This window comes from Miniopterus schreibersii (assembly GCF_964146895.1).
Source record: "Miniopterus schreibersii genome assembly, chromosome: 13".
NCBI classification, from domain to species: Eukaryota; Metazoa; Chordata; class Mammalia; order Chiroptera; family Miniopteridae; genus Miniopterus; species Miniopterus schreibersii.
The window spans coordinates 12,549,847-12,568,443 of NC_138113.1; the positions used below are offsets into that span (position 1 = coordinate 12,549,847).

At 39.8% G+C, this 18,597-nt stretch overlaps 2 protein-coding genes across 2 annotated transcripts in view; one reads left to right on the top strand and one right to left on the bottom strand.

Moving 5' to 3' along the window:
- Positions 1-5,577, top strand: part of SPDYA (speedy/RINGO cell cycle regulator family member A) — a gene marked incomplete at its 3' end in the record, with an annotated part of 31,877 nt that extends 26,300 nt beyond the window's left edge. The window contains exon 7 of the mRNA XM_081156876.1: positions 5,486-5,577. Coding sequence (XP_081013002.1) covers positions 5,486-5,577 — 92 coding nt within the window. The remainder of the gene's footprint in view (positions 1-5,485) is intronic.
- On the bottom strand, positions 2,658-16,078 carry TRMT61B (tRNA methyltransferase 61B). Its single transcript, XM_081156875.1, has 7 exons — positions 15,348-16,078; positions 13,912-14,014; positions 12,558-12,748; positions 7,567-7,658; positions 6,975-7,201; positions 5,971-6,048; positions 2,658-5,885 (listed from the first exon to the last, which is right to left on the bottom strand). Exons 1-7 carry the CDS (start codon positions 16,041-16,043, stop codon positions 5,842-5,844), a joined length of 1,431 nt encoding a protein of 476 aa, XP_081013001.1. The 5' UTR covers positions 16,044-16,078; the 3' UTR covers positions 2,658-5,841.
- Between the last annotated feature and the right edge of the window lie 2,519 nt (positions 16,079-18,597).

Below are 18,597 nucleotides of genomic sequence, written 5' to 3' on the forward strand. Positions count from 1 at the left end.
CTGCCACACAAGTCTTTCAGCAACTACTTAGGACTAAGGAAATGGTGAAAGCATTGAGAACCAAGTCCCCGATGAAAGGTTATATGGAATGAATTGGGAGAGAATGCCAGCCCCAATTTGAAGAGATATTTACAGAAAGCAGAACAGAAGCATTATATTTTATTCAAACTAGTTCCTGTAGATATCAATAGTAGTAACACTATATTTTAGGTTTTGTATCTCAACAGGAAATCAGAGTGCACCCAGGGAATAGGGCTCTGCCAGTCAGCTTGCTTTGAAGCAGGTCTTTGAGGGATTGTGGATGAAAAGTGCAACACTTGACTTCAGGGAGTTGTAAATGGAAATGTGCTTTTACCCTGTCCTTTGATGAAAGAAAGCCCTGAAGCCCTGGTTTAGGATATACAGATCCTATACCGAAAGGAACAAGTATTTATTCATCAACTGCTTGTTTGCTTTTTAATATGTTTTTATTGATTTGAGAGAGAGGAAGGGAGAGGGAGAGAGAGATAGAAACATCAATGATGAGTCACTGATCAGCTGCCTCCTGCACACCCTCTACTAGGGATTGAGCCTGAAACCCGGGCATGTGCCCTGACCGGGAATTGAATCGTGACCTCCTGGTTCATAGGTCAATGCTCAGTTACTGAGCAACACTGGCCAGGCCTCATCAACTGTTTTATTCAGAGTATTGACTCAAGAATAAATATAAGACCTTTTGTTTCAGGATGACAGAGGATAGGCAATACGGAGAAAAATTATTTAACATACATACACTTAAACATTTACATTCTTTTTCCCTCAAAAGGCTTGACAAGGGAGTAAGCTATTTGGGAGAAGAGAGGGTAGAGAAGGGAGGGTGGTTTAAAGGTAACAAAGTTATCAGGAGCAGTGGTTGGCCTCTTCCTGCCTCAGCAACTGCTGATTCCCTGTAGTGACCTCCGCTAGCAAAATTTTCTTCCTCATGCCCTAATGTGTTTGCCTTAATGGTTAGAGTGTCGGCCTGTGGACTGAAGGGTCCCGGGTTCGATTCCAGCCAAGGGCATGTACCTTGGTTGCAGCTTAATCCCCAGCCCTGGTCAGGGCTCATGCAGGAGGCAACCAATCGATGTGTCACTCCTGTATCAATGTTTCACTCCCTTTTTCTCTCTGAAAAGCAATGGAAAAAATATCCTGGGGTGAGGATTAAAAAATAAATAAATAAAAATTTTCTTCCTTCTATCAACATGAAGGTGGTTGGAACCACTTAACAGTTTGTGGTTGCAGAAAATTCAATTCTACATTCTCCAGGAGAGACACAAAGAACTGATGCTCTGCTCCAGGCTTGTATGCTAAAACTTAGCAATAGACGGTTACCAATGCTTCCATCTTTCTTTCAAACACAAGAAAGTAACTTCCTAATTTCAGGTAAAACATATGTTTCTACCTTTAAAATTCTTTCCTCAAAACAAAATATCCAAAACACAAGTTTTACGTAAACATGTTTATGATATAAAGAATAAAATATTTTTCATTTTCACAAGTCTGGGGGGGGATAGATGAGACATTCGTTACAAATTTACATACATCACAATCACTAATCATGTGCTAGGCATTTTATAAAGGTAGCCTCATGTAACACCTAACCTGTCCCCCAAAATCTTTGAGTGGCAAAATGATACTCATTTTACTGATGAAGAAACAAACCCAGAAAAGTCACAGTTGCAAGGCAAAAGAACAGCAACAACAAAAAAAGCAAGATGGGAACCCAGTTCTATCTGAATACACTGCACATTTTTATATTAACTAAACTAGCTGACCTTAAACAATACGGGTTTGAACTGCGTGGGTCCACTTATAAGCCACTTGTATGTGGCTTTTTCTTTCAATAAATGCAGTAAAGGTATTACCCTTACAATTTTATTAACATTTCCCCCTCTAGTTTACTTTAATAATACAGTATATAATACGTATGATATATAAAATGTGACTCTTTGTTATTGGGAAGGCTTCCAGTCAATGGTAGACAATTAGTACAGTCTGTCCTCTGCATCCACTGATTCCTAACTGTGGACTGAAAATACTGTTTTCAATCCGCAGTTGAATTGTGGATGCGAAACCTGCAGATACAAAGGGCCAAAAGTAGTTAAGTTTTTTGGGAAATCAAAAGTTATACACGAATTTTCAACTGCATAGGGGGTCAGTGCCCCTAACCCCCAAGTTGTTCGAGAGTCAACTGTACACTGTTTCTCTTTACCTTATGTTGTTTTAAGCCTTATGACACCTAGGCTAGTCCATCTGAAACATGGATATGTATTTACCTAAGAACTCCTTAGATTTTAGAATGAAGCCAAGGGAAAAAAGCAATATATCAAACCTTAGTCCTGGGTCTTGTAGGCAGGCATGGGACATTCTGTTATATAATCTAAAACCAAATAATTTTTCATCAAAAATCCTCTTAACTTTCTTATTTTTGTCACCACTACTCTAGTCATACAGGTTTAAAATCCTTACACTTAGCCCTAACCAGTTTGGCTCAGTGGTTAGAGTGTAGGTCAGTGGACTGAAGGGTCCTGAGTTCCATTCCAGCCAGGGGCACATACCTCGGTTACAGGCTCCATCTGATCCCTGCCAGGGTCAGAGGCAACCAATCGATGTGTCTCTCTCACATCCATGTTTCTCTCTCTCTCTCCCACTCTCTCTAAAAAGCAATGGAAAAAATATCAAGTGACGATTTAAAAAAAAAATCCACCCGGCTGGCGTGCTCAGTGGTTGAGCATCAACCTATAACAGGAGATCAAGGTTCGATTCCCAGTCAGGGCACATGCCCTGGTTGCTGGCTCTGTCCCCAGTAGGGGGCCTGCAGGAGGCAGCCAATCAATGACTCACCATTAATGTTTCTCTCTTTCTCTCTCTGAAATCAATAAAGATATATATATATATTTTTAAATCCTTACACTTAATGAAGGCATAATCAAGGCTTATAAATTAGTTATGTGATAAGGGTAATGCTAATTATATGATCAACATTTAGGAGCACAAAATTTTCCAGAATTAATTTTGTGGGGTGAGAGACTTGGTGAAGGCTTTTCAGAGAAAGTGTGTGAGCTGGCCATTGACTGAGTCTAGTTTTACCCAGAGAAGTAGGGGAAAGAGCTGCTGAACAGAGGATAAAAGTTGGAAAATATATAGCTTCTCTCTACTACATGCAATAAGTTACCAGCTTATCTGGGTCTTTCTTCACGATACACATTGTTTACATCTTCCCCTTTTCCTTGCCTTATTATTGTTCATTACTACCAATCACCTCAGAGTTGTATACTATGTGTTACTATGAAATTTCTGATTTCACAGTTTTTTCCTTCCTTTAAACACTCATGGATACCACTAACAGACTAACTTTTAAAAATTATCTCTTTTTACATGACCATGGAACCTTCAGAAGTTCCCTGTTGTCTCTGAAATATAAAGTTTACTTATTTATTTAAATCCTCACCTGAGGATATTTTTCCCATTGCTTTTCAGAGAGAGTGGGAGAGAGAGAGAAAGATTGATGTGAGAGAGACACATTGGTTGGCTGCCTCCTGCACACGCCCCAACCATCAGGGCTAGGGATCAAGTCTGCAACTGAGGTACATGCCCTTGGCCAGAATCGAACCCTGGACCCTTCAGTCCGCGGGCCTATGCTCTAACACTGAGCCAAACTGGCTAGGACTGAAGTATAAAGTTTAAACTTAAAGTCTTCCACAATCCAAGAGCTATACACCTAAAGTTTCCCCTAGAACAACCAAAGCAACAGATGAAACAATACATGATCCAGTGTAGGCTTAAAACCATCAGCAAACTTTTATTGACCATAGACTGGGAGGAAAAGGCAGGCCCCCTGGAAAACACTGGGAAGACAGTTGTGAGTCATTCACAAATCTTTAGGAGTTCACAGGACGGTAAATGAAAACCAGACATGAACACAGAAATCTAACTTTAGAAGAAGGTATCTGTCCCATAAGCCAGACTGTAAACATGCTTAGCATTCAATGGAGAGATGGAAAAAGGACTTAAGCTGAACTTCAATTAACTATATAAATAAATGTTTATTATGTAGTTTGGTTTTCAACTCAACTTAAAATTAGAATGGAGACTGTTAGGTCTTGTTCAATTCAACATCTACTGAGCACAGTGTACTGAGCAGAAACTATTTTACGTGAAATAGGAGTAGAAGGCACAACTTTTCTTTGCTCTTAAGCCAGCCCCCTTCTCTAAGTAGTACAAAGCCTGCGTTTAAAACAATAAATGAAGGATGGAATTTTGCTGCTAGTTATACAGAAGGGCAGAAGAAAAGGGAGTATTCCATGATGGAATTAAAACACATGCTTCAGAGCTTCTGTTATCTGGAAATGTTATGAAAACTATAAAGCCATTATTGTATGAGTGTTCAGACAGTACTTACCACACAGAAATATGGCACCAGAACATTCTACTTACGATTCAATCAATCCTCCAAAAACAGCCAGAGTGATGTTTTTCAAAACACAAATCTAAGCGTGTTACCTCTTTCTTCATTAAATCTTTCAATGGCACCCCATTTTTCTTAGGGTAGGCAAACTCCTTCACAGGGCTACAAGATCCTGCATGGCCTGACCCTTACCTATCTTTCCAGTTTGTTTCACTCAACCCCGACATCCTGGCCTTTTTGCTCTCATATGCCCTGATGCAGTTAATTCCCATCTACCACTCAGGTCTCAGCTCAGCTGTCACTTCACAGGCAATTACTTAACCAGAGCAAAACCCTGGTTCAGCACCCTGTACTTCTTTGGAGCATATATAATAGTTTTAGTTTTATACTTACTTGAAAAATGTCAACTCTACCATAGGCTGAAAGTCTATAAAGGCAGAGATTTTAGGTTAAAATTTTCCACATAATGAAAACTATGTAAAATGTTATTTAGAATGTACATATTCTTTTAAACAGTTATAGCTTAAGGGCTAAATCCAGGAATAGCATTTATCCTCCCAGGCATTACTACTTTAAACCTATAAAACATCTATGTTTAAACAGCAACCTAACCCCTCTAAACCTTTGTTTGTCTGTAAAATACGGATAACCTTAAAGATAAGCTATACATACTAAATGAAAAAACTATTACATTCTTAAAACAATGTAAGGTACATGGTAAATGCTAATAACTGGTGCATATGAATAATAAGTCTTAGTCCTAATTAATTCATATTTATAAAGTACATTTCTCCAAGCATTTGATTTATGTAACAGAATAATTCTGATGTTCTTTTAAGCTGGTTAAAATGATTCTGAGAAGGATAAAAGTGATGCAAGAATTGTTACATCTTCTGCTACAATTTTTAAAGTGATTATATCATTTTTATCAGTTTCCTCACATTATTTACTAAAACCCAGATTTCTTTGTAATTTTTAAGATCATACAAGCCATTAAAATATGTATTTAAAATACAGATACATTAAATTTATCTTAAAATGCATATTTTATTTCAGTAGCCAATGACCATCAATCAAACAAAGAAAAGAAAACTAATTTCATGAAGAAAGACAAATCTATGGAGTGGTTTACAGGCAGTGAAGAATGAGATGGCTCCACTAAACCAACTTGGAATCATTAACTACAATATGTCAAACTAACTACAAGACGAATGTCAAAATGGGACATTTAAGCAGTTTTGAAATGTTACACATCTTTCTTTAGCTTTTGTTATTTTTCAAAAATATATGTAAAAGTTACACAAATCATAGTAATAGCTAAAAATACCAATCTGTGAAAGTAATGATCTGCAACATAAAGTTCTATTTTGATACATTTCTGTCTTCATATCAGTTGCTGTCATCTGAGGTACTCAGTTAAGTTGTGGTTTGAACTTCCTCAACTTGACAAGAAAAGCTAATTTAAGGGGGAAAAAAAAAGTAAGGTCATTATAATAATGAGAAGAAAAGACCATTTAATATGGCCTGAAAACATTACTCACCTGTATGACCAATTTGCCAGTGTATAGGTCTAGCAATATAGGGAAATGATCCATATGGAAAATCAGAATGTGATTCTTCTGTTATAGAACAAAATATATATTGTAAGCTACATAAAATATTTCATAATTTATCCAAATATTTCAAAACTTAAAATACAAATTAATGTTCCTTTACTATAAGTTTTTTTTTGTTTGTTTTTTAAATTTTTTTTTTTTTTAATCTATCTTTATTGATTTCAGAGAGAGGCAAGGAGAGGGAGAGAGAGAGAGAGAAACATCAATGATGAGAGAGTCATTGATCGAGCCTACAACCTGGGCATGTGCCCTGACCGGGAATCGAACCCCAATCGCCTGGATCCCAGGTCGATGCTCAACCGCTGGGCCACGCCCGGCCGGGCATACTATAAGTTTTTGTTTCACATATTTTATTTAGCATTTTGTTTTAGAGCTACTATGCCAGTTCTTTTACAGAAACAATTTATGAAGGATTACATGATAAACAATATGGTTTTATAACCAAATAGATAAACTCATATCATAAATCAAGGGATATATGAACACTTGTTCATAGCCTAAATAATGTGTATATACAATAAGGACCTAAATTTAGAGAATTACAGCCACATAAATAGTAAATATTAGTTATTTGCATAGCAGGTCCTATGGAATTATTTTCCTTCAGTAATAATCACTGACCTAAAGTTTAAAAATTCTTTAGTATATATACAAAATATTTCAAAAGTCAACCTCCTTGTCACAGGTAAAATACGAATATTTTAAGAAGCTAAGTTCTTCAAAGGTATCATAGCTTTACATAAAGGGCAAGCGAAGTAATTAGTCTGTCCCTTGACAGATTTTAATTTAAAAACATAAATACCACATTTCAATTTAGATACCAAAAAAATCCCTAAGAAATATTTTTAGAATTTACTGGTCAATACACTCAAGAACCTATTCTCCATTTATTATTGCAAACACATGCATAAAATAAAATTAAAGCTCACCATGGTCGTCCTCTTGAAACATCTCACCTTCAATTCTGATTTTCTTTTGAGAATGTAATTGTAAATGCACGTTGATTTTAGGTTCTACTTTTTGAGCTAAAATTCCATTTTTCTGTTTTGCAAGGCAAACCAACCAATCTCTGACAATGACTTCACTTATATTTTCACATGAGAGAGCAAGTTCACAGATGCGAATTCCATCTAAAAGTTCAATAATCTGTGTGATGCTTTCAGAAAAGTAAAAAGTGTACTTTAAATTTCTAGTAAAACAACCTTATGTTTAAATTTACTATACCTTAAAGTCAAAATGCAAGTTACAGCACATAATAAGCAATTTCACAAAATACTACGTAAAACATATAGAGAACATAATTTAACATTATTGTTCACATTATACTTTTTAAACTTTTCTTCTAAATTGCCAGAAGAAATATGCATCTTATATTGCCATTTATGTAAAGGATGATTTAAACAGCAATATGAATGATTTGGGACATATGCTGTTTCATAAGTTTTATGAGATGACATATATATCTAACTCAGTTACAAAATGAACGTGTTTAAAATTACAAGTAATAGCCACATCACTCACTTTGCTAGATATACAGCACATATACCACCCTGTTTAAGACTTGGGTATAAAACAGGCAAAGCAACTTGAGGATTCAACATATCCAAAGCTACCTGTGAGGGGAAAAGAGAATCAGACTAAGTTCTGTTTCAATAAAACATAGGTTTTCTATCATGGTAAAACGATACACTTGCAGAGAGCAATTACCCAGTTAAAGTATTTCATTTTTTAGAGTATAGTATTAACTGTCATTTTTCTGCTCCTCAAAAAATATTATTATACAATTTGTCACAGTACTTGACTACATAAGAATGGTAATGGCATGTCTTACACTGGGCATTTTATACACTCATATATTACACACACACACACACACACACACACACACAGAGTTTCAATACTTTAAAAGTATTGTTATTTTGAGAGAGAGAGGAAGGGAGAGGGAGAAACATCTATCAGCTGCCTCCTGCATGCCCCCCACTAGGGACCAAGCCTGCAACACAGGCATGTGCCCTGACGGGAACTGAACCAGCAAACTTTTGGTGCACAGGACGATGCCCAACCAACTGAGCCACACTGGCCAGGGCCAAAGTCTCAATGCTTTGGTTCAGCTTTTGGCAACAGAAGTTCACATTATCTCAAATATGTTTTCTTTTTTAAAAGATTTTTTATTTTTAATTTATCTTTATTGCTGAAAGCATTACAGATGTCCCCTTTTTGTCCCCCCACTGACCCCCTCTCTCCCCTCCCACCCCCTCTCCAGGTCTTCCCTGCACTATTGTCTGTCCATGGGCTATGCATACATGCATCTAAGTTCATTGGTTAATCTCTTCCCGTCCCTCCCCTTCCCCTCTGAAATACGTCAGTCTGTTGCATGCTTCAATGTCTCCGTTTCTTTTTTGTTCATCGGTTTATATATTCATTATTTTTATTGATTTTTAGAAAGAGAGGAAAGGAGAAGGAAAGAGAGAAACATCAACGTGAGAGTGAAACATGCATGGGCTGCCTCTTGCACACCCCTGACTAGGGATCCAGCCCACAACCTGGGCGTGTGACCTGACCAGGAATTGAACTGGCAACCCTGCGGTGCACGGGACAACACTCAACCAAATGAGCCAGACCTGCCAAGGCTCAAATACGGATTTTTATATTCAAAAGAAAAGTTCTGAATTTTAATTTTAGATATTCTAAAATGTAAGAATCATGTCCTTAACTTCCCTTTTTTTTTTTTTTTTTAACGAGAAAGCTTACTTAGAAAGTCACAGCCCTGACCGGGTAGCTCAGTTAAAGCATTGTCCTGATATGCCTAGGTTGCAGTTTGATCCCGGTCAGGGCACATACAGGAATCAACCAACAAATGCATAAATGAATGGACAACACATCAATGTCTCTCTTTCCTTCTCACTCTCAAATGAATGAATGAATGAATGAATGGAAAGTGACAGAGGTAGTAAAAGTGAGCCAGCTGGGCTGCATAGGCTCAGGAAACAAGTTACAGAAGCAAGAGAAGGGCCCTTGGAGCTTAGGGGAGAGAAAGGCAAAGGTAATGTGTCTGGGGAGAAGTGGGGGAGGGGAAAGGCGAGGGCTTGCTCCTGAGAGGGAGAGCGCAGCCTTGTTTTTTTATTCTTCATTCAGTTGCAGAATACAGGCTGTATTAACAAAAGATGTCAAATGAATACAATGAGTAAATAAAATAAAATTTTCCAAAAAATAATTTAAAACAAAATAAATATGGTCAAAATAGAAAATAAAGTGACTATTAGTGAAAGATGATTCCAGACAGCTAAGAGAAGTCGGCACATCAACAGTGACAGTGTTTTGTTGTTTGTGGGTTTTTAAACAGTATTAATGAGTCAAGGAACATCATTATTAATTTATTCACCAACTATTTGAGCACCTTCCATGTGCCAAGCATTTTGCTAAGTGGTAAGGATATAATGGGAGCTTATATACTATTTTATTTCACAGGAACTTATATTCTAATAAAGGGACAGACATTAAACAAATATCCAATAAATATGTAAGTCAGAGGGTGATGAGTGCCATGAAGACCTATAGAAGTACAGAGCAGAATATGAGGGCAGGGAAGGAAAGTGCTATTTTATACACAGGTTGGTCAGTGATGAGACTGGAAGAAAATGATTAAGCTTACCCTGTAGAAACTTAAGGGGAAAGTGTGCTCAATGCTCTGAGGCTGTATGACACTTGGTGAGTGTGAGAAGGCCACTGTCACCGAAGTGGAGACAGAATGGGGAGGATGGTAAGAGATGAGTTCCAAATGGTGGGGATATGGTGGGAGCAGGAGAGGGACAAGATTATGTAGAATCTTATGGGCTTTAGCTTTACTCGGGAAGAGAAAAAGCCACTGGAGAGCTTTAAAGAATAATATAATTTGACTTTTTTTAAAACCTTTTTTCCATGTTAACATAATAAAACTTGCCATTTTAAGTGTATAATTTAGTGGCAATAAGTACATTATGACCTTTTAAAACTATAAATAGAAAAGGCTGGGAGAGGGCAACCTGGAAGGATAATGATGGCCTTGCAACAGCAAATAGCTTTGGCTGTGATGAGAAGCGGTATGACTTCTGAAAAGGTAAGAGCCAAATAGGATTGGCTGTGAAATGTGAGAGAAACACAGGAGTCAGAATGAATCCAATGTTTTTAGCCTAAACCACTGAAAGAATGAAGATGCCATTTACTCATGAGGAAAATGATGAAGACTATGAGAGAAGCAAGATCAGGGAGAAATAATCAAGAATTCAGGTATGGACATGAGTTTAAGTTTTCTATTAGATATCCCGGTAAAGAGCTCAATGACTGAATCAAAGGATCAACATGATGGACATAAGTAGGCTTCTTTGACTGTAGTTTTACTCTGTTATTGACAAGGACCAGAAATCAGACAGCCAAGATTCCTGTCAACCTTCTTCAATGCTCTATTCTCAGTTAACATTAACCATTCATCCAATCACTCAAACCAGAAACTTGGCAGTCATCATTTTCTTTATCTAGAATTCTTTTGATAATCTGTGGGGTTTTATGCTTCTGTTTGAATTAAAAGTATCCAGTCCCACAAATCTACCTCTTAAGTATTTCTCCAAGTCATCGACCGCTAATGCCTTAGTTCAAGGCCTCATCATATCTTGTTGAAACATTACAATCACTTTCTATATAGACTCACAGCCTCCATTCTTCCACCACAATGATTCTAAATCAGGAATCTGAACATTCTACTTCCCTACTTAAAAACTCATCAGTTTCCCATAATCTACAAGATAGTGTCTACACCCCCTAACTTGATATACATAACTAGATATAGCCCCTATGACTGCATCTGCAGCTTCATTTCATACCAACTCTAGCCATAGTGTTTCACGCTTCTGAGTCTTTCTAATAATTGTTAATATGTTTATCTTCTATATTGAGAGCTCCTTTAAATGTATAATTTATTTTTGTTTTAGCATAATGCATGGCGCATGGCAGGTCTTTAATAAATGCTTGCTGAATCAAGAAACAAAAATGGTTCAGTAATTCAGAGGAAGATGATAATCCTCTAATTAAGCTTGAAGGAAAAGTAGAATTTAAAGAGTTGAGAAATGAAAATCATAGAAATATTTTAGTATTTACTATATACTAGGTACTCTTCTATGTACTTCATATGAATTATTTAATCCTCAACAACTCCATGAAATAGGCACCATTATAATTAATATTATTATTTCTGTTTAATACATGAGGTGACTGAAGCACAGAAAGATTAAGTAATGTACCCAAGGTCATACTGGCTATATGGAGCCCTGGAATGAACCAGGCTGAAGGGGCTTCAAAACTATTTCCCTCTATTTCCTCTCCTCTTCTCTCCTCTGAGATAATCATTGTCCTGAAGTTGGTAATGTTCCCAAGTAATTTTATAGTTTTACAACATATGTGTATAACTATGAACAATACATGTTTTGTATAGTTTAAAATTTTACATATATATGGCCATCCATACATACTTTTATAATGCTTTTTTTAACTAAGCACCATGTCTTTCACTACGTTAAATAATACTATTGTTAGTATTACATTGTGTCCATTCCTTTTCTGATGGTCAGGCTGTTTCCAAAATTTGTTAAAAACCTTTTTTAGCCATTTTCTCTTTTCTGTGTCTTTGTGATTTCACACATTTTTATTCATTTACCATCATTTTGGATGGCAGGAGTATAGGCGGGTTACATAAAGGGATAGAGAAGAAAGGAAGGTTGAGAATCAGTCCTGATAAAAATTATTACTCTCCTCTTTGAACTTCATTTCTTACATAGGTTCCCTTACAAAGGTCCTAAAATAATCCAACCTTCCAACAGGCAATTCAGGAGGCTCTTTACCTTAGAATTCTGAAACTTTGAAGCCAATACATCCATGTCCCACATCTCCCCCATCACACTGGTCACAGCTTAAAATGTCATCCTCTGCTCATCTATCCTTTTATCTTCGTACCACTCTGCTTCTTGTCCCCTAACTCAACCTCCCACTGCTGCTCTTTTCCACAAATTCCTCCACTCCACTTTCTGGAACTTTGTTCATGATAAATGCATCTATCCTCAACATTGTTAATGATTACTCCTCTACATCCCGACTTTAACTGTCTAAAGTTGCCTCTTGCCTGTTCCCTCTTAAATGGAAGCTATTTAGAACCCCAAATCTCACATGAGGTCAGGTGCTGGGCTCAACATGCTCCCAACGCTGCTTCCAAATTATTATTCCTTTATCTAGAAATGCTGAGGTTTATGATGCTCAACTCCTCCTCCTTGGTCATTACCCCATATTTATTTTGGCAACTGATTCAGTAAGTCTCTCTGTTATGATATTGAAGGAAATGATATTGAAGGAAATATTCCTCCCATGCCAGATAAAGAAATGCGACAAATAATGAAGGAAGATCCTCTCCCAGACAAAAGAAGTGTGAGCCTTGTTTTCTTTGTACTCAGTATTAAGTAATATCATAGGAACCACTTTTGAAAACTTACCGCATCAAATGTTAAAGATTTTATGTCTTCACTTGCTTCTGAAATATCTTTATGAATAAAATCCACATTGTCTGGCCACTCTTCTACATGACTAATTTTCCATGAATCACGCCAGTGTTTGTAATTCTTCTTAGCCAGTTCATGATGGTCTTTTCGTACTTCAAAACTTATGACTCGTCCTTGTGATCCAACTTAATTTAAAGAGATAATTTATGATATTTCATAGTATTAATCAGTTCACAAAATATAAAAAAATTATTGTGAAAAGGTATCGTATAGATGTGAAAAAATTCAAATATTTCAAGGTTACAAAAGTCTCTATCCCATCTCAGATACCCAATTAATCTCCCTCTTCAGACGTAACCATATCACCAGTTATTTATCCTTCCCAAGACAGTTGGTGCCTGTACAAGTGTACAAGTACCTCTTTCTTTTTGTTGTAATACACATTGTGATGTATTGTGTCCTGTACCTTCCTTTTTACTTATCAGTGCCATTTCAGTGATTAACAATCTACTGCATTATTTTTAACATCTTTTATATTCCATTGTACTGCTATCCCATAGTTTATTTAAGCAATCGCCTACTAATAAAAAAGTAGTTTTTTCTTAGCCTTATGCTATTACAAATAATACAAGAATGTTCAGAGTAGCACTATTCATAATATTTGTCTTAAATGCACACCAAGAGTAGAATGGATAAATTGAGATTTGTTTCTAAAATGGAGTAACTATATAGCAACTAAAATGAAAGAAATACTGCTGCATGCAATGGCTGAATCTCACAAACAGAATGTTGCATGAAAGTAGCCAGACTCAAAAGAGTACATACTGTGTGATTCCTTTTATATGAGGTTAAAACAGGCAAAACTAATCAATGATGATAAAAGTCAGAATAGTAGTTACCTTCGGGAAGAATAAGGACTGAGAGGGAACATGGGGGGCTTCTATGGTGCAGTAACATTCCCTGTCTTGGTCTGGGTAATTACTACAGGAGGGTGGTGACTATATAAAAATTCATTGAGATATACACTTATGATCCATGCACTTTTCTATAGCTATGTTATGCTCCAATAAAAAGTTTAGTTCTTTTTTTAAAAAAAAAAAAAAGGTAGAAGCATTAAAAAGTATGAATGGAGACAGGGAAAGCGAAACAGGAGGTCAGAAAGACAGTGACTGGAAAAATGTACAAAATGAAAATAAAATTAAGTTGCTTACATTTGGTTTTAAAGAGAATTCTTTATATCTCAAAGTTATGTGAATATTTTCTGAAACATCTTTATTTAACTTTCTGTTATTATGAAAAGATTGAATGTTTGTTATCTAAATTCAGCTCATTTATCCCAATCTCTTACCTGCTCTGGATAAAAATAAGCTCATTCCACCAGAGCCGGAGCCAGCTTCCAAAACAGTATCGCCTGGGTGAATATTCATCATCAACAGCATCATATTTATATCCTATGATTTAAACACAGTAACCAATAAATACGTACTAAGCACCTACTCTTATCAAATAGTATGTTGGACTTGGAGGAGAGAAAAAAAAAAGATTAAACCCTGGCCCTGCCTAACAAGAGTTTATATTTTACTTGATGAAATAAGAGATTCAAGAATCAACTAGCTAATAAAGCAGTATTATAGACAGTAAGTACAATAGAGCTCAGAAAAAAGGAGAAATCAGCAGATTGTCCTAGTTTAAAGAAAGAGTGGGGAATTTAAGGAAACAATCACAAGGTAGAAACAGTTTCAAACAAAACAGAGGTAAACACAATAGGAACCCTGCAATACTTTTTCCTTTGCAAGAACACTTGGCTCCTAGATGTTTGCATGACTGGCTCTTCCTTAAATTAGGTGTCTTATCAAATGTACCTCCTTAGAGACCTCCTCTAACCACCGTACATACAAAGTTCTCTTCCCCCACATCACCCAATACGCTGTCTCTGTTAATCTGTCTTCATGACACTCAGCACCACCTGAAATTACCTTATTCTTTCATTTACTTGTTTGTTCTTTGTCACCCCCTCTAGGATGTAAAGTCTGTGCTAAGAGCAAGGACTGTGGTTCACCACTCTACCTCCCTACAGTAGTTCCCTGAACATACAAGGTAGGTGACAATTCGCTGAATAAATAATGATTCCTCATATCAGAATAGGAGGAGTTGTTACAATTACAAAGGAACATTCTACTCAAGGACTGTGACTGTAATTAAGGACTGAAATAAACTACTAGCAATGGATGAATAGTATAAGATTCTAACAAGGAACTAGGTAGCTATTTTATTCATAAAGGATATTCCTTTTATGTTTAGTGTTTAATTTTAGCACAAAACTTTTTTTCCTAAAGGGAAAGCATAGTAATAGATCTATTGTTGATAACATATACCTCTAGTAACATGCTTTATTAAATATGATTAAATGTCACCATAATGTGACTAAAAAATAGTCCTTGTAAGAGTTCAGCTGAGTGCTGAACTTGCAAACCTGAGTTAATGGGGAACAAATACAAGTACTTACTATGTGCCTAGTGCGTTCACATCGCTCTATATAGTTGTCGATATTCCCTTCACTTTACAGATCAGAGAATCGAGACTCTCCAATTACAATTAAAATCTGGCTGATCCTCCTAAAATGAGGGTAAAAGTCGTATCTATCGACTTTTTTATTTTTTTTAAGGCTGATAACAAAAACCCGAACCGTCTGAGTTGTGCTTAAGTACGTGAATCAGTCTGCAGTAGTATGGCATCAGTTTCGCTCTTTCTGGAACCATTGCGCACCTAACTCCCGTGCGTTACCTTTGGGTATGTTATGGCAGAACCTCTTTTCATCAGTAATACATAGTCTTCCAGCGCCGGCCTCCTCAGCACAAAGAGCTTACCAGAGGAGCTCCTTAGTGCCTGGCCGGGGAACTTGCCCACGATATCGCTGAACGGGACTGCCCCCCAGCTACTATTTAAACGTCCGGCGTTGCTCAACCTAAACAATTTTTTAAATTGTGTTTCTCTCTTCCCAGTCTCAGCTAAAATCAGCTCCCCAGCCCGGAAGGGCTCCTCTCTGGAAGTTGACCAGGAAGAGGAGCCGTGAAGTTCTTCGACCAGGCGGGGCCGTGAGGGAGCCCCAGATCCCCGGTGTGAGGGATCGGACTGGGCCCGGTCTCCACTCGAGTCCTCGCGCTCTCGAGGGGGTGACTCCTCTCCAGGCGTCGGCAATCTGAGGCTTTCCAGAGACGAAAGACATCTGGTCCCAAAGCTCCGGACGCTCGGAGGGAGAGACGGAAGCGACTCTGCGCCGGGGGCTTTCTTCAGGGCCGCCTTGTGCTCTCTCGGTCCACCTCGCGCGTCTCTTGGCGAGGACTCGCAACACAGTGCCCGCGCTCTCTCGAAGGGCTCTCGTCCGAGGCCGCGCAGGGACGGACAGACCGCGACCCCCGGCCGCCTCCAGAGGCGCCGCAGCTGCAGCCAGACCGGCCCGCGGCGACTCGCCGACAGCATGCTGACTCGCGCCGTCGCCGTCGCCGTCGCCCGCAAGTGACGTAGGACCGGGCGAGGCCCCGCCTCTCGTGGCCCGCCGCTCCGACGCCGCGGGGCTCCCGAGCTTCTTCCGGAAGGAGCTGAGCGACTGCGCCTGCGTCCGGAGGGGCGGAGAGGCGGGGCGGGCGCGAGGTCCTGGCTGGGTAACCGCCCCGGAGCGCGTCCCAACCCCCGGGCCCGTTTTCTTCTGTGAAATGCGGACACGCTGAACAGTTGACCATTGGCCAGTCTCCGCGGCCGCGCCTGAGAGCAGGCGGGTTAAGAGAGACGAGCCTGTGAAAGCGCTGCGTAAACAGGGCCTAGGCCAGGGCTGGCCCTGAAGTGGTCGGGAGCACGGGCTCGCTCGGTCACCCCAAGATGTACACGTAAAGCTGGCCCGGGTTGCGTCTGACGGGCCGCCGGCCGGCCCGCGCCCCTCGCCCGCTGCCCGCGACGCTCCCCTCGAGCCCCGCGGGTCCCCCGAGACCCGCCCGAGCGCCCGCGTGCTCGCAGGGCCAGGCGCTCCGGGGGCGGTGTTCACTTTGGCTTATTTGACAGAATTGTTTTTAATCTTTAAAATACAACATTCAGTTAACTGAGTCTTTTACCCTCCCCCAAACCAGAAGCATCTCAAAAGGGTAAGAGGCCGTCGCTAAACCGGAGGGCCGGGCGAGGGCGTTGGAGGCTGGCTGGCATTGAAGTCTCCCCCTCTGGGCCTCGGAATAGAACGGAATCTGGAGACAGGGTTCTTAAAGAGGCCCAGAAGTTAAACTGAGGTCATTTTCTCACCCACCAGGATGTTTCCCGTATGAGGAGGCGCGGGGACCGCGCGGAGGCCCCGGCGGCGCAGCCCGACCCCGGCCTCGGCACCGCGAGCAGCTTTCCTTGTTTAATCCCCGCGCCCCCCGAGAGCGTTAGCTCTGTCCCGGTTCTCTCTCACGGGGTCTCTTTAACAATCATCTATTCCCAGGCTTTGGCACCCTCCAAAAAATTAAAAGTAAATTTATGTACTCCTAAAAACAAAACCAAACCAGGAAAAGATTATCTTTGGCGTCTAAAGGTTCATTTAACATTAAATATCACCAACCTCTTGGCTTAATAATTCAATTGGCAAAATTTTACCGAGAGCCTAGCAGGCCCAGGCGACGTAGATGTCTATTTAAGTTTATAATAACCGTGCATTAGAAACAAGCTTCCCGTTCTACCGTGAGGGAACCGGCGGCGCGCGGCGGCCCAGCGGCGGAGCGCCCACCTGCGGCCGGGGGTCGGGCCGATTCCCCGTCGCCCACCTGCGGCCGGGGGTCGGGCCGATTCCCCGTCGCCCACCTGCGGCCGGGGGTCAGTCCGATTCCCGGTCGGGGCACAGGCCGGGGTGCGGGCTCCATCAGTGCCTCTCTCCTCCTTGATGTTTCTCTCTCTCTCCTCCTCTCCTTTCCTCTCTCTGAAATCAATAAAGATATATATATTTTTAAAAAACAGTATTAAAAAAAAAAAGAAAACTGAGGCAGGGAGACTGAGTTGGGGCCTCCCTGGCTGGCAGGCAGCGGCCGGGCAGGGCTCCTCCGGCAGGCGGTGCCCGCGGCGCCACCCCCCTGCTCCCAGGCCCCCAGCAGGGCAGTGAATTCACAAAGTCAAAACGTGTTCACAGGGCTGCGAATTCAGTTTACATTTGATAAAGTAGGCCTTGTTATTACTTTCCGAGACTTAAAGTAATGCTTGTCTCATCTGTGCTTCCTAAACCATCAGTCACCGTAAACTCTATCGTCAGGATTTCTCTCTTTTAATCCTAAAAATGAAAAAAGAAACTGCGTCCCCACCCAAATGCATGTCTCACTTTTGGTTTTAATTTGTTTTTTTAAGAAAAGTTCTTGTGACCATTGCCAAATTATTATTATTTTATTATCGTTGCCAAATATGGGCCTGAGTTGGAACCTTCTGAATCCTAAGCCTTGCAATCATTTTTTTTTTTTTTTTAAATCCTTACCTGAGGATACTTTTTCCATTGCTTTTCAGAGAGAGTGGAAGGGAGAAAGAAAGAAACATTGATGTGAGAGAAACACATCGGTTAGTTGCCTCCGCACGCACCCCAACCAGGGCGCAGAATCGGGCCTGCAACCGAGGTACGTGCCCTTGGCCGGAATCAAACCCATGACCCTTTAACTCCCTGGGGCCAGCGTTCTAACCACTGAGCCAAACCAGCTAGGGCTTGCAGCCGTTTTTATCACTCCTGCTTTACCATCTCTTAAATACTATTAAATGACATGACTTATTTCAGGAGGAGTAGGAATTGGAAAGAGGAAGATATATGGGGAAAATAGGGGAAATAAATGTACATGCCTCTGATTTCTGAGATAAACCGTGAACAGTAAATGGCACTCCTTTCCTTCTGTTGTTTGACTAACAGACCTAAAGTTGTAAGTATTTTGTCTTACGCACCTCTAATGAAACACATTAACATATTAAAATTTTTAACAGTTTACTTGAGCCAAACTGATGACGTGCGCCGTCAGGGAGCCAGATCCCAAATGCTCCTGAG